Source organism: Trematomus bernacchii, unplaced genomic scaffold (assembly GCF_902827165.1).
Source record: "Trematomus bernacchii unplaced genomic scaffold, fTreBer1.1, whole genome shotgun sequence".
NCBI lineage: Eukaryota > Metazoa > Chordata > Actinopteri > Perciformes > Nototheniidae > Trematomus > Trematomus bernacchii.
The window spans coordinates 360,623-377,023 of NW_022987409.1; the positions used below are offsets into that span (position 1 = coordinate 360,623).

Below are 16,401 nucleotides of genomic sequence, written 5' to 3' on the forward strand. Positions count from 1 at the left end.
CTTAACATTATTTTAATGGTTCTTGATTCATTCTTAGCTTTTTTAAAGTGTAAACTCTTATTTTGTCGTATAAACCTCTTTATTGTTATTGTTTTGCCTCTTATTTGTGTCTTTGTGATGCTGGCTAGACCTACATTTCCCCTCTCAGGATCAAATAATATTTTTATCTTATCTTGTTTTGAATGCTAAAGACATTACATGGATCCTTATGTAGTATACTGAGGCACTGTTTATTTGTATTTTTGTGTTTTTACTTTACGTCACATTTTCTTAAATCCATAAAGTCAATGCAATATAGGGGTTTACAGGGGGCAAACTGTTTAATGTGTCCAAAGGTTAAGTACACAAACAGGTAAATCTATCTGTATAATATTTTGAGTTTGATTTGATCAGGGCTTTCTCACAGTCACATCTAGTCTGCTCTGTATCATTCAGCTGCAAAATCTCAACAGTTTTGCCTATTGCAACGTGTTTTATGTAATATTCTCCTTCACTAGTATTTTTAAACAAGTATTCCATCTGTACTGATGTATATTCTGTGCTAAGTAGGCCTACTGTTTTATATTACAACTTCGACGTTAGAATAAAATACTGTAGAATACTCGATTTCTCTGGATGAGTTGTGCGCCACCCAGTGGTGATGGGTGTTCACTGCAGTCAGCTCTACCATGCACAGACTCTGCAACAATTTCAAACAGGAGTTGTCATGATTATCTCGATAACTCATGCAACGTGTATACACTAACAGTGCAATCGAAATCAAGTCTTATTGTTTTTTTCCCTCAATTATATGTCTCAACACAAAAAATACATATTTTCTCCAAACCGGAAGAACATACATATAGCTCACGATTATTTCCTGTGACGTAGCGCTAGCTCCCGATGCTACACGCGGGAAACAGGCGAGGCATCTCATCACACTGACAGTAAGACATGAAGTTTTCAAATCGTATTTTATTGCTTTTTTAGGTCTTCCTTTTGAGATATGTGTAAGTAGCGAGGCAATTTATATCACCTACGTGCGTAATGCTGAGCTATTTTGTTTGCACATGAACTGTGAATATCACTATGTATTTGCACTGGCCTAGCTCTGCTGGAGCGCTCGATTTGATGTACGCAGTGTCTTTGCAGGGGCGGTGTTGTAGCGCGACACGACTGTTACTGTTAAAAATGGAGCACTCACTCGAACTCATTGCAACAACGCATTAAAAAGAAGCGCACCTAGTGCAGTTGAAGTTAGCCTAGCTATTGTTAGTGCCGCAGCGTGGGTTTTAGTTATCGATTTTATTCGGAAATGGTGATACCGAAACGTTACTAAGCGGTTTGTGTCTAAAGAAAATAACGAAGTAACGATGCTCAAGATACATCTAGCTAACAGCTAAGGCTAACTATTGGCCAGCGTTAGCTCACAACTCTGCTCTGTGAACTGAGAGCACAGTGACGTTAGCTAGCATCAGTCGGAAATGTGATGAACCTTATCACAAAGAAAACCAAAAGCTACCAGACAGAAATACAATACTGAGTCTAGTATTTTCCTATTCACAAGAGGTGAGGGTAAGATACGGTAGACTATAATTGGTCTTGGACACAAAGCATCTGGTGTTATGAAAGTACCAAAAACCCATTGCAGGCAGCCAGTGGTGGAAGAAGTGCTCAGATCCTGTAGCTGTAGTAACATAGTAATTCCACATGTTAAAAATACTCTATAATTGTGTTTATATTGTAAAAAGTAAAAGTCCTGCATTCAGAGAAAGTGGAATAGGATAAGCATTCAAATATACTGAAAGTACAAGTCCTCATTGTGCAGAATTACCCATTTCATTTTAACGTATTGCATTATTGGATTATAATAACTATAATGAATTAATGTTAATTAACTTAAATGTTGCAGCCGGTAAAGGATGAGATCATTTTAAAGATCTGTAATTAAATCTATAATGATGCATCCTCGTTTATTAGTTAATTATATTTTGTATTGTTAATCTAAATCTGCAAAGTAGTTCAAGGTCTCAAATAAATGTAATGGATTAAAAATGTGCAATATTTTCGTCCAAAATGTAGTGGAGAGCAAGAATAAAGAAGCATAACAAGTCATTTGTCTTATCTTATTCATTTTCTTTTGTCTGTAGAGCATCAGTCGTTGCCTGTAGCCGAGATGGGGGACACACTGGAGTTCAGCGACATCTACCAGGAGCATAAAGGTTCCTGGGTCAGTATCCTCATCAATCATCCCTGCTCTTTAAACTGATATATAGACAGGAACTGTACTGGGAATCGGCTCAGAATAATATCCACTCAAAGGTGGATATTGACTTATTTAAAAAAAAAAAAAAAAAAAAGCTAGCCCAGCAATGTTTTAACTCCAAATGTCTGTGCAGTAAACATTTGTTATCCTGAGTATTGCTTTGACATAGGTAAGAATACAATTCGCTGACATTAAATTAAAGATAATGTCACAACCGTACTGTGTAAAAGCAAGGGTCTGAAATGAAAAATTTGCTTTAAACTCGTACTGGGGTTTAAAGTTGATTATCTAGAATAAGGGCTCTCAGTTTATGGATCTATGGTTCTGCAAACACCTTTATGCTGATTTTAAAAGTACATTTATCAACTTTTGGCAAAAATGTGTTTGTATTTGTTTGTAAGTTGGGGAAAAAATAAACAATGTCATTCTTGTTAAGAAGTTTTACACAGTCGGCAATAAACAGATTTCTTTTTAAAGAATCAATTAATTTGCAGATTTATTTTAATTGTATTAGTTGTCTATTAAATATCAGAAAAAGACAAATATGAAGTTGCATTTTCTCAGAGCCCCACATTTTCATTCTGCTTGTTTTTTCTGACCGACAGTCCAAATCCAAAGTTACGTTTATTATAACTAAAGACATCTAATATTTGCTTGTTAAAAAAAATAAATACATATAATTAAATCTATCATCAAAATGTAGTTTTTTCGCCAATCAATGGCTTTCTTTTAGGGCTTAAAATCACAGCATTTTAACACAAGTCCTGTGTCTTCTTGTGTTTGTATCTGTATCTCTTTTGTCTCTGTAGAATGATGGGCGGTTGCGTTTCAGCAAGCAAACTGTGGTTTATAAGAGCAGCAAGACGGGGAAGGTGGACAGCATCCAGGCTGCCGAGCTCAACCTGGCCCACTGGAGGCGAGTGTGTTTAGGTCATGGCATCAAGCTGGGCACCAACTCGGGACATGTCTACAAATACGATGGCTTCAGGGACACGGTGAGCACGTTTAAAAAAAAAAAAAAAAAAAAAAGCAGAGTTATTTTTTTTATAGTGTTTGATATTTAGACGTGTGTTCCGACCCTCAAGCTTGTGACCGATGCCAACTTCATTTTTCCTGTTGGGATATATAAACAGACTCTAAATCTCCCTGGTTGTATTTTTCTCTTTCTGGGAAATAATTGTTACCTTACTCGGAGGAGAACAAGGCCGCAGTGGAATATTACAATCAGACACACTCTGCTGGTTTGTTTAGCGCTGTGTTTATGACAAGGGATGTAACAAAAGCCGATAAACAACTTCCATCCCGTGTCTTGACATTTCCATGGAAAAATGTTACCATCTTGCAAAAAGGCTGCCACTTGTGTGTGTGTGTGTCTTGTTATCAAAAGTATGTGAATGATTGGCCCTTTTCTCCAAAGCTCCTAATGGGATTAATGAGGGAAACCAGCGCTAGCATGTGTGTTCTATAAACATTGTAATCATCGGCTCATGCGAGTCAGTGTTTATATCAATCCATTTAAACAATTTGGCTCAGAAGACAGACGTGAACAAAAATGTGGTTGTGTTTGTTTTTTATCACCCTCAGTTTTTGTATTTCCCCTGCTGCTCCGAGTGTATGGGGAATGTCAGCATGCAAGTGAAATACTGGGATGGAGGAACGGGTATAACCTGCAGTCTGGCTGCGAGCAGTGGGGTCTCCTGGGGTTAATCAGCGTACTTTTTTGGAGATGGATCCTCTTGTCCCTGAGCGAAGGGCGTGATGTCATTGTTTATTATCCCACAGCCAGTGTCAGTAATCGAGAGTTGGCTGGAGCTGAAGCCGCTGGCGAGCTTTACAGGAGCCTCGTTACATTTGTCCTTCTGAAGAGTCAAGAAAACGAGCCTTTGTCAGAGAGGCTGTAACTGTCTACTTGATGACCAAGGGATCTAGAGTCCTATCCATCTATTCTGTTAGTGCTGCTTACATATGTCGTTTTTTATTGGCCCAACACATCTTGTATTGAATGTATGCAGCTGCCTGTTGTGGTTGCAACTTGTAGTAAGGTCAGGTAGACTTTTTGATACCAGAACTTATATTAAGTTTAGGGCAAAAACGGTTATTCACCTGTACAAAACAAGATAAAAGTGCTTTAAGTCCGTTAATCGAGGAAGCGTTTGTAATGCTTTTTTCAATGCATGTCTACGGTAAACAGACTGTAAGTTGACTGAAATGTATTTAGTAGAAGACTGCCCACAGCAAAAGCTTTACCCAGTTTTCTCAATGCCTCCACTTCTTTAACACATGCAAGTTTGAATGTTGTTGGGAGAGACTGGATGAAAACTGTATAATAAAAGACAGACGGTTATGTTGGGTAAGACTGTGTGTGTGTGTGTGGGTAGTGGGGGGTCTGTGTTTATTATGATTAAATGAGCGGAGCAACAACGAATCTGCCAAAACTATAATGAGCAGTAGAGAAACACTCAACAGCAGGCCTGATGAGCACACTGGGAGTGAACACACACACATTCACACATCGACACAAACAGGCCTCTTCTGCACAAACTCTCAATTTTTTTTTCATGCATTTACACATCTGCTCACACATGCTGTCCTATCTAAACAATGCCTTAATCCAGGCTAACAAACAGGCTGATGAACGCACACTGACTCTCTGGGCTCTAATTGGCTGTAATAACCTTATGGACAGGCAGATATCCAGGTGCATAAACCCTGTTTCCCACAGAGTCTCTACACTGCACTAACTCGCACACCACAATCACTTCCACATGTGTGTGTACTATGAGGACACTGGCTGTGTATGTGATTGAGCATGTGTTTGTCGCTGTGTGTGACTGTGGGTCCTTCCCAGTTGTAAGCGGGCCTGCAGGATAAATAAACAGGCTGATTGTCGGAGGGGAGGGCAGATGGATTACATTCACCTCCAGTGTTCCCAGGAGGCCTCAGCGGCGGGCGCGGTTAAAATGACGTCGTGATTAATTAGCCCTCCATCACTTCACCCTTTTTGGAGGGTGTTTTTAGGCTTTGACCCATGCAGTGCCAGTGTGTTACCCCCTTACTAACATAAGTCTTTTCTCCTGCTTCGGGTGTCACCCCCTTCTCTCTGCTCCCCATCTTACTGCTCTCCCATCAGGATTTAGAGAAGATCTCTGAGTTTTTCAAGACCAACTACAAGCTGGAAGTGATGGAGAAGGACATGTGTGTGAAGGGATGGAACTGGGGAACAACCAAGTTCTCAGGTAAAAATACAATGCACTCAACAACCAAAACATCCTGTCCAGTGAAGTTGCAGCAAGATTTCTTTTTACAGGGTCGCTGAATACTCAATTAACTATTTTGTCAGTTGAAAATAGAGCAACCAATAGTCATAAGATACTCAGTTTAATGTTAACCAAATAGAGGGATCTAAGCAATTTGTATGTTTCATCAGATTTGAATGAGATACAGTAAACTTCATAATGGCAGTACAACAAAGGATCCATCCAGAATGCACACATTTCCATAAGATACCATAAACATACAGCTTATAATTAAAAGGATCTACTACTACAGCACCTCAGTGTAAACACATAGATAAATGACATTTTCCTGTTTCTCTCTCCCAATGCAGGTCCACTGTTAGCATTTGAGATAAACGACAATGCTGCGTTCGAGGTCCCACTGTCCAACGTGTCCCAGTGCGCCACGGGGAAGAACGAGGTCACTCTGGAGTTCCACCAGAACGACGACACCGAGGTCTCCCTCATGGAGGTCCGATTCTACGTCCCACCCAGCCAGTCTGATGAACGCCAAGACCCTGTGGAGGTGAGGAAGGATGTGCTTCTACTTTAAGTTATTTTTTTTTAACATTTGTGTTGATAATAGTGCTAATAAGTGTGTTTATCTTTCAGGCATTTGCTGAGAATGTGTTATCTAAGGCTGATGTGATCCAGGCCACAGGAGACGCTGTGTGTGTCTTCAAAGAGCTGCAGTGTCTTACACCCAGAGGAAGGTAGGAGATCAACACGGCTTTCCTTATTTATTATTATCCAATCCATTAACTACTTCAACCTATTGTAGTTTCATGAATTAACGCATTGTTGGCATGGGAAGCTACACAAGTTGTTAGAAGACAAAACATGAATTCCTAACTCACTCGTCTACAGTGCTGTTGTTCCCCAATTCACCTTAGATTAAGGATATATTGATCTCACCTTTCTCTTTTTCCTCACTCAGATACGATATCCGTATCTACCCGACTTTCCTTCACCTCCACGGTAAGACCTTTGATTACAAGATTCCCTACACCACGGTCCTCCGTCTATTCCTGCTGCCACACAAGGACCAGAGGCAGATGTTCTTTGTGGTGAGTGGACTTTCTTTTCTGTCTCTCTTTTTGTTCCACTTCTCTCGATCTTCCTCCCTCAATTTCTCCCTGTTGTCCTTTTTGTGTCGTCTTAACAGATCAGTCTGGATCCTCCCATCAAGCAGGGTCAGACGCGTTATCACTTTCTCATCTTGCTCTTCTCCAAGGAAGAGGAACTCAGCCTCACCCTTAACATGAGCGAGTGAGTAACTGACAGTAAAGCAGACCCTGAGTTAAGGGGCTGCATCGAGCAGAGTGCAAACTGAGCTATGGTTGTGTTGGGGAGCTCGTATTAAAGTTCTGTTGACATTGGTAATGGAAGACCACTTACATTTAGTGTCAAACTCCCTTTATCAAGTGGTAAAGCATGTGTCCACTAGAGGGAAGCAAAGGTCTGGAAGAGTAATTCACTTGACATGAATGTAACACCAGTAACTTCATCGGTTCTTTGTCTATAAAAATCAAAAAGCTGTTTTAATGTTTAAGAAAGTTAACCCTTTCTTTGCTTTGTTTTTAACAGGGAGGATGTGGAGCGCCGTTTTGAGGGCAAACTCACTAAAAACATGTCGGGGTCTCTGTATGAGATGGTCAGCCGGGTGATGAAGTCCCTGGTCAACCGCAAGATCACTGTGCCCGGAAACTTCCAGGGGTAAGCGCCCGATAGACACATTCAAACCACGTTTTCTTCTAAACTCTGTAAATCCTAATAATGTGCTTCATTCCTCCGCAGTCACTCTGGGGCTCAGTGCATTACCTGCTCCTACAAGGCGTCCTCAGGCCTCCTCTATCCCCTGGAGAGGGGCTTCATCTACGTCCACAAGCCCCCCGTGCACCTGCGCTTCGAGGAGATCTCCTGCGTCAACTTCGCCCGAGGAACCACCACAACACGGTCCTTTGACTTTGAGATCGAGACAAAGCAGGGAAATCAGTTCACTTTCAGCAGCATTGAGAGGTGAGGACTGCTCTAGTGTTTTCTTATTTAGGTCCTTTTTTAATCATATTTAGTATACTGGTATCTTTTATAAACCAAGTTTTAGTTGACCAAAAGCCTGGTCATTTAAGTCTTTTAGTAAAAAAAAAACGTAGCTTTTTCATTATACTTTTAGTCATGCCATAGTAGCATCTTGTTTTTTTCTCCCAAGCCTAATGGGTGTTTGCACTGATAACCCTTTTAAGTTACTCTGAGTCCTTCCGACTGTGCTCATTGTTTGCAGCCGCTGTAGTCCTGATATGACACGAGCAGCGCCGCTTTAGCCCTCCTTTATTTTGTCTAGTAAACATTTTGTAAACTTTTCAAAGACATGTTATCGTATTAGTCATGGAACAAATGTAACAATCCGCTACACACAGCCCTCTGTCACCCAGAAACAAGTTCAGCATACAAATCGGTCCAAAGTAAAGTCCAGTATCTTAAGGTGTAAATAATACATACAAACAATTAAAAGGTAATTAAGCATGAGAACAGAACTATCATGTAGTTGTGTATTTAAAATGACTTTTGCATCCATTGCTATTGAGAAAAATGTGACATTATAGCATTAACTACATATTAATAGATCACATTGTCCAGATCCATCTAGTGTTTTTAAGTCAAAATAACCCCGGTATTTATCTGTTCCTTACAGAGAAGAGTACGGCAAACTGTTTGACTTTGTAAATGCCAAGAAGCTCAATATCAAGAACAGAGGCTTCAAAGAGGTAAGTCATTTAATCCTCTCCCAGTTTGTTCACAAAGATATTCCACAACTTTTGTCAGAACTTCATCCCAGATATTCATCCCTGTTGCCCTTCTCCTGTGTGTCTGTCCGTGTGCCCTGTAGAAAAAGGTGGGTATGGTCATGGGCGTCATGTGTGTGAACTCTACGCTTGATTTTGATCGGTGTGGAGTGATTTCTGCTTGCATGGCGTGCCGCTGCGTGTGTGTGTGTGTGTGTGTGTGTGTTACTGAGGAAGATTTCCCATTATCCTGATTTTGGTTAGGGAATACCAATACAATTACTAAGTGATTTGTGATTTATGACTAATCAATGGACTTGGATGGTGAAGGATGGTGAAGGAGTGTGAGACTGATATCTAAGTGTGTGTGCGTGTGTGTGAGAGTTGGTTTGCATCGTGCTGACTAATGTGTGGCCCGGGGGCTTTTGGTGTGCTTTAACACTCAACAAAGATGCCTAACGGAAGCCTTGGTGATTGCCTTGAGGCCGTCCTTTTGACCTAAACGAGTTCCTGGTTGGTCTGACGTCAGTTAAAGCAGCGACTCTGTTTCTCTGGGGAAGAGACCATCTATTGTCATGGAGACGGGGTCAGCAGAGAAGGTCAATGAAAATGAATGGGGCCTGCCCTCCATTTCCTGTTGGTTTCTAATAAGAGCCTCCCTGACCGGTGGTCTGCCCCCCCCCCCCCCCCTGGAGGATACAGCTTTTGATGCATGGAGATGTGACTGAAGAACACTGTTTGGTTTGGTCTACTACAGTTACATGCCCACTAATATCCCAACTGTTATTACAAGGTCGATCCAGGTCGTATAAACGTCATATTACGTTTTGAGTTCCAAACTTAAGACATTTTTAGTTCTTTGACCAATATGTGTCTCCATTTGGGGGTTATCGTCAGTATGGGACACTCGGAAAATAAAATAGTTCCTTCATTCATACCTGGAGTGGATGTAGGGGAGTTGTTGCATTCATTCACAGACAAATGAATGTTACACGCACCCATACTTTCTGCATACGCTCGCTCGCTTTATCTTTCCCTAGAATCGCCGACCGCACAATGGCTTTTGGCTGAATGGAGATCATTCCTGGGGGCTTCTGGCAGATGTGCAACATCATTATTGCTGACTAGCAGTCGCACACATACACTCAAACGCTTTCAACCTTACTCGCTAGTGTTAAACACAACCTGTGCACCAAGTTACTTCTTAGTTTTAAGAAACATTTAAAAACATTGTTAGGCCTGGTGTGCAGAAGAGCAAACCCTTCACCAGAAACACCAACAAACGCCACAGGCCCTTTTTTAACAGCAATCATTTTAGGAGGGCGTTTAAAGGAATGAAAGAGGGAGGCTCGATTTTATTGACTGGAAATATAATTCTGAAACCTGAAAGTGCGCCTAATAGGGCCCCTTTAACTTTCCTGAATCTAACCGGGATCCATCCTATGAGCGAACATTACTTCAAACAGTAAGAGTGAAGGATCAAACACCGTCGTGAGGCCCGGTGTTTGTGAAGCGTGAAAGCTAACCCAAAATTATGGGGGTTTTTCCATTTTCAATAAGTAAATTGTTTCAATCTTTTGTTTCATAAAAATCCCAAATAATTGCCTCTAAATTGGAATAATAATCATTGGTGGTTTGGACGGTTGGAGAGGTTTTTCAATTATAATCATTTCTTTTCTTTTCTTTGTGACATTTCTCAGTATCTTTCTAAACTCTTTTCTCAAGTGATTATTGGACAAATAAAATAATGGTTGATTGCGGCCCTGAAAGAAGTTTATTTTATCGAGATGACCTTTTCCGTCCTGCTTGTGGGTCATGGAGGACTCTTCTTCTTTGCGTATGCTTTATTGTGGGTTGTGTTTGTTTGTTTGTTTTTGTTGCTGACTGTGCAGTTTACTTTCAGGGCATGAAGGGTAAGATCGACGAGTACAGCGACTCGGACGAAGACCAGCACGATGCCTACCTGGAGAGGATGAAGGCCGAGGGAAAGATCCGAGAGGAGGGCAACGAAAGCGCCGACTCGGATGGCGAGAGCGGTGAGTGACGTCTCCGTGCGACACGTACAACATGTCTGCTTAAGAAGATCTGAAGTTCTGATTGTCTGTCCTGTTTTAGATGAGTCGTTTAACCCCGGAGAAGAAGATGATGACATTGCAGAAGAGTAAGTGACTTAATCTTGGAATCTTTTTTTTTTTTTTTTTCCGTCACTGACTTCTTAAACGTTTTTCCACTTCCGTCAATCAGGTACGACAGCAATGCCTCAGCAAGCGAGAGCGACAGTGGTGAAGATGCCGACGATAGTGATGATACGAAGAAGAAGAAGAAGGAGAAGAAGGAGAAGACAGTCAAAGTGGTGAAGGAGAAGAAAGAGAGGAAACCCCGCAAAGAGGTGAGAGAGCACTTGGGACAGGAAGAAAAACATGAGAGAAAGAAGATGAGTTCAAGCAAGGCATTAACCCTCCCGTCTTTGTTCCATGCGAGTAGAGGAAGAGGAGGCCGAAGGAGGTCGGCGCGCCCAAGAGGCCGATGAGCGCCTACATGCTGTGGCTCAACGCCAGCCGAGAGAGAATCAAGTCTGAGAACCCCGGCATCTCCATCACAGAGATCTCCAAGAAGGCCGGAGAGATGTGGAGGACGCTGAGCAAAGAGGACAAGGAGGTGAGGCAGGATACTCAGGAAGGGAGGGAGGGAGGGAGGAGTTTAGTTCCCCTCCTCTGTTCTCTAACCCCTAGTGAATGCATCACCATTGTGTGAGAGAATGACATAAAAGCAAAGTGTGCAAGTTGTATGAATGATCATTTGGATTTTGAAGTCCTGGTACTAGTGCTCTGCAATCATTCAATATGATGGTTTATAATCTTTCAATTAAATGCTTTAGTAATGAAATCATATAATCTCACGATACACAATAACATCTTTTATTTTGATAATTACAGGCACATTCAAACAAATGTATCTGAAAATCTGATTTTAAATTAGAAAAATAATTAGTACTTTTTATTTGTCAAGTATTAAACTCAAACGGGAAGATTAAAAAAAAAAAGGCTTTCCCATGCGAGTTATTCCATGTTGACTTGGATTGATTTCGATTGGGTTTTTAAAATGTTATATTGTCAGATATTTTGACATATGAAAATAAACCCAATTAAATATTTTTCACATTTGTTATGACGCCTACGTTTATCTAAGATAATCTGGAACATGTGGCATTTTTATTTAGTTTACAAAAATAATGAAGAATGATGAATCAAACCGCTTTGAAGTAAAATAATTGAAATCACATCCAGATGTGTTTAATTTTCATTGCATCTGTGCCACATTACATACATTACAGAGCATTCAGCTGACGCTGTTATCCAAAGCAACTTACAATAACTGCAATAATCCAATAAAGATTCAAACTAAGGACATTTTTTAATGATTCTTCTCCAAGGTATAAGCGAAACAGGCGGGTCTTCAGTTTGCAACAGAAGATATGTAGACTCTGCGGTCCTGATATCAGTGGAAGCTCGTCCACCATCTAGCACACATGTGTCAAACTCAAGGCCCGGGGGCCAAATCAGGCCCGTGGTGGATTTAATTTCGGCCCGCAGGATAATTTTTAATTACTATTAGATCTGGCCCGCCGGTATATTGCACGCACACCTTCACTCAATCCTGAGGATTTCCTCAGCTCAGAGCCTGACCCCAAACATTGATGAACTTGCCCCCAAGATGAGATGCCAAGTATCTGGCTTGAACTAGCATCACAGAGCAGCAAACTGAGTTTCAATGGATGTTTCCTTTTTGCACTTTTTTTCTTGCAACAACAGGGCAGTTTGGTTTGTTTGAGGGAAGTCGTTTTTTTTTAAGCTGTTGTTGACCTGTGGAAAAATATAATCCTAAGAAATGAAGCTGCAGATAGAGCCATAAGAAATGAATGCAACTGATTATTTAATGTTTTTAATATTGTTTTTATAGGCAATCATTTAAGCTTTGTTAGTTCCAGGTTTAATATGTGCAATAAGATCATTTCAATAAGTTTTGCATTAAACATTGAACCAGTCCGGCCCTCGACTAGTACCCATTTTCTTATTTTGGCCCACTGTGTATTTGAGTTTGACCCCCCTGATCTAGCAGGACAACATTGATCTTGTGCTTAGCAGAGCATTGTTTCCACAAACCCAATCTTTATGAATTCCTCCTGTGATGTTTTATCCATTCCTCTGCTTTACACATACTTCTATATTTGCTTCAGGAGTGGGACATAAAGGCAGTGGAGGCGAAGAAGCAGTATGAAATTGCAAAGCAGGAGTTCAAAGACAGCGGCGGAGGAGCGGCGGCGGCGGCGGCGTCCTCCAGTCCTCAGAAGTGAGGCTCGCACCACAGAAACTCATCTCTGTGTTTAATACATCACTCTCTAACATATGTGACTTTCCTCCTAAGGGAAAGTAAAAAACCTGCAGTCAAGAAGGAGGAGAAGAAGAGGAAGTCCGCCGGGGGAGACAAGGAGAAGGATCGCACCGTCAACGACAGCTTCAAGAGTAAAGAGTTCATCGAGACCAGCGAGGACTCATCGGACTCTGACAAGAAGAGCAAGTCCAAGAAGAAGAAGAAGAAGAAGAAGGTAAAGCCAGTAGAGATCCATTATCAGATTCCTCCTCTGTTCACCACAGCATTCAGACCTCACTCTTTGTAGTGGCTCAGTGTCTGCATTCATCATATACATTGTTGTTATGGTAAACACATTAGGGGGCAACTTTGTTTTCCACCACTTCCAAGTGAGCATTCAAATGTAATGCAGATTGTTTTGAGTTGAGGAGATGACATAGTTACAGTTGCTGTTATACCATGGCCACTGAAACCTCTTTATTCTGTTTGACTAGCAGGTGTATTAGTTTCTAGATACTGGACCTTATATCCAAAGGCATTACTAGATCCAGTTAAGGAAAACAATGGCTATACATCATGGAATTATCTGCGTGTTATTTTTCAAACACCGATTAGAATAGCTTTCAGTGAGAAGTGAGAGCTAGACACATTTATTTTTAAATAAGGCAGGAGTGTTAACGGGTGTCAGCTGCAGAGGAAGAGGAAAGGACCAGACAGGAAGTGGCAGGTAAGAGCTAGAGCGAGAAAAAGCGGTTTAAGTCGTTCATCATGTGATATACAGGGTTCTTACGGTCATTAAAAACCTGGTAAAGTCATGGAAATTCAAAAAGCTAATTCCAGGCCCTGGAAAAGTTTTGGAAAACAATATTTTTCCCAAAGTTTTGGAAAAGTAATGGAAATGTAACTAAAGTTGCATCAAATATAATTTATATTTTATCTAATCGCCAAAATAGTAATACTATAATGATAATAAATACTGTATAGTAATGAAACGTAAAATGGCATTTAACTGACGAGGTATTTTGCTGGTGAGAGATTTTAGTTGCTTTAGCGTGTAGAAGCTACTAAGCCTACTATTTGATTTGTTTTGGATTTTTTTCCTGTTCCATGTTAAAATAAACCATTTTCAGTGGTACCGTAATTTATTTGGTCATGGAAAATTAGGTAAAGGTAATGGAGAAGTCATTGAAAATAATTTGTAAAAAAGTGTATGAACCCTGGATAGACCAGGGTGAGTGCTAGGTATTTACGCTATGTTGCAAACAAATGCACTGTTTGTATATCGTAGTTAGGGGAATTGAAGGTTCTTCATATGTGGAATGCAGCCCTAACCAGGCTGATACTGAGGTTGAAAATACAATCTTATATATGTATATACAATATTACAATGATTTCCTTAGTTAGATGGGAAATCTGCCAATGAATAAAGCAATTAGTTAGTCACCTCTGTTGGGAGAAACACTCATTGAGACACAGTTTATAAATGAACACAGACATTTTGTGGCATGTCTGCATGAACGCTTTCTGCGGCTCATCGGCTAACAAATACTCAATATGTCTGTGATGAGCTGATTTCCTCAGTCTAACGCCAGCCTGATTTGAAACCTTGTCAAAACAGAAAATCAATAACATAGCTTCCTCTTTATGTTTTTCATATTTTAAATGAAGAAGTGAGATCGAAAGTATTTATACAAGTCAGTGAGTGACATATATTTGATTGCACCTGGCATTTCATTGGTAGGTAGCCATGGTACAAGAATACAATATTCAACATTTTGTCTTTATTACACACGCAAATGAACCCACCCTTTTGTTTTTATTCGTTAAGGAGGAATCTGAGGAAGAGGAGGAAGCGGCTGCGTCCACACCTGCCAGCTCTGAGGCAGACTCTGATTAAACGTGCACATTTCTACCCATCCAACACACAAACCAAGGACCAAGGATTTATACTCGTCATGATAATCTCACCCAAAAGGACAGACCGACAAATCAACAGACTTGAGTTGTATTTTTTTCTCTTTTACATGTTTTACTGAAGAGTACCAACTCTTCTTGTGACTCTCAAAGCTCATGTAATATTTGATATTCGAGCAGGTTTGCCTTCTGACAGCTCAACGGTGGTGTACAGGTGAACCATTTTTCAAAGAAGGGTTTGTTTCATCTCACCCACTGGGATGGTTTTAGTTTTATTAGCGCCGAGGAGATAGTTATCCTTTTGATTTGGATCGGGCAGAGGGAGCAGATGCAACGCCTTTTTGTCTTTCCTGTGTGTAGAGCATTTAAATACAGCAGTTAAGTGTTTCTTTTTTTTGTGTTTCACTGTCATGTTTTCTGGCTTAAATAAATAAACCATTTGTAATAAACCTGCACTTGGTTGTACACACGTTTTTTTTTCTATCATGCTGCTAGGTGGTAATACAAACAAAGTGCTTTAAATACATCCAATTTGAGTTTAGGGCCCTGCATAACCAGTGTTCATCCACATGTTGTTTTCCCTGTAGGTCTGTTCACAACTCACTGTCGATGCTTTCTCTTTCCAATATGGCAGCTCGTTGGAGGAAAAGTCATCCAAATAGGCAAGGAGGTTTGTGCTGAACCCCTGCAACCCAAACACTTTTTCCCCTTTTCTTCTTGAGCTGATTCCTCGTGTTGGAGTTCTTATCTTATAAATGTACAACAGCCTAATAACTCATAAATAAAATGGGTGAAAATTGATAAAATGACAATTAACTCAAATTAGTTTCTGGTCAAATATTTTTTGACAAAACGTAACCAATTAAGTAACTGTGCACTTTTTATTGAGCCACTTATAACCAACAAACCTATCATTATGTGCACATATTGGTATGCCTGTTAACGGCAAAGTAATAGAAAATGTTATCTATTAAAATATCTCCAAATGACCACATGGTATCTACAGTACTAAAAAACAACAACTTTAAACCTAACATGTTCAGCCAACATGGATCAGAAGTCTTTAAAAGGCCCATTTAAATTCCTTGATATAGTTCAGAATTTGTTTTTGTTTCCACCTATCCATTGAAGACAAGGCACTGTGGTTTAGAGACATCTTGGCTCTTACTGTACTCAGCCAATTATCAAAAGGATTTCTATCCGCTGCGGTGCAGAACCATTTAACCAGGCTGGCTGTGTGTTATTCCGTAAAGTCAAAAGGCGACCCTCTTAAATGTTGGGGAGAGAGTGGTCAGAAACGGAGGGCTAGAGCCTAAGTACATGGCGGTTTGTAAAAGGTCTGCTATATCAGGGTCTAACGGGGTGGTTTTTAAAAGCCAAACATTCCCGGATGCGTGGTTCACCTCCACTTGGGACAGTCTTGGTTTTGATAAGATACTCTTCCTGCACATCCTGCTGCAGTAACACTGACTGGATGTCCACAAAATACCCCCCCCCCCCATGTTTATCAGTTACATGTTGAAATATGTTTTTGCTAAACTCCTTATCCACTGAGCTTCTTTAAATCAGTTTTGCAAAAACTTCACTTTGTTTTCTACATTTTTGTCGCTTCAAATCATAGTTTCTGTTAATTTCGCTGCACCTTCATGTCTTATTCTTCGGTAGTGAAATCAGAGGATTCAAATGAAATCCTCCTCATCGTCACACACATGTACGAAGCACCGCTCACACAGTGAATTGTATACTTTGCAATTAACCCAATCCTCGTATTAGCAGTTTGAAGCATGGTGGTTGATGAGAAGTCGCGATCACT

At 40.5% G+C, this 16,401-nt stretch overlaps 1 protein-coding gene across 4 annotated transcripts; it reads left to right on the forward strand.

Annotated features, from left to right (window-relative positions):
- The first annotated feature begins 849 nt into the window (after nt 1-849).
- On the forward strand, nt 850-15,053 carry ssrp1a (structure specific recognition protein 1a). 4 transcript variants are annotated; one of them, XM_034137534.1, is made up of 19 exons: nt 850-926; nt 2,130-2,209; nt 3,055-3,240; nt 5,376-5,481; nt 5,853-6,046; nt 6,133-6,233; nt 6,458-6,587; nt 6,686-6,789; nt 7,108-7,236; nt 7,318-7,539; nt 8,213-8,285; nt 8,408-8,413; nt 10,207-10,339; nt 10,419-10,464; nt 10,548-10,692; nt 10,788-10,961; nt 12,541-12,653; nt 12,729-12,909; nt 14,503-15,053. In XM_034137534.1, the coding sequence occupies exons 2-19, from the start codon at nt 2,156-2,158 to the stop codon at nt 14,569-14,571; spliced, it is 2,166 nt and encodes a 721-aa protein (XP_033993425.1). In that variant the 5' UTR covers nt 850-926; nt 2,130-2,155; the 3' UTR covers nt 14,572-15,053. The 4 variants fall into 4 exon arrangements, with proteins under 4 accessions (XP_033993425.1, XP_033993433.1, XP_033993440.1 ...); XM_034137542.1 differs by having other exon boundaries at nt 14,506-15,053; XM_034137549.1 differs by lacking the exon at nt 8,408-8,413.
- The last annotated feature ends 1,348 nt before the right edge of the window (nt 15,054-16,401 follow it).

Coding starts and splice junctions, on each gene's coding strand:
- ssrp1a (XM_034137534.1), top strand. CDS start 2,156: ATGGGGGACACACTGGAGTTCAGCGACATCTACCAGGAGCATAAAGGT. Junction 2,210..3,054: donor AGGAGCATAAAGGTTCCTGG/GTCAGTATCCTC, acceptor TTGTCTCTGTAG/AATGATGGGCGGTTGCGTTT. Junction 6,047..6,132: donor AACGCCAAGACCCTGTGGAG/GTGAGGAAGGAT, acceptor TTTATCTTTCAG/GCATTTGCTGAGAATGTGTT.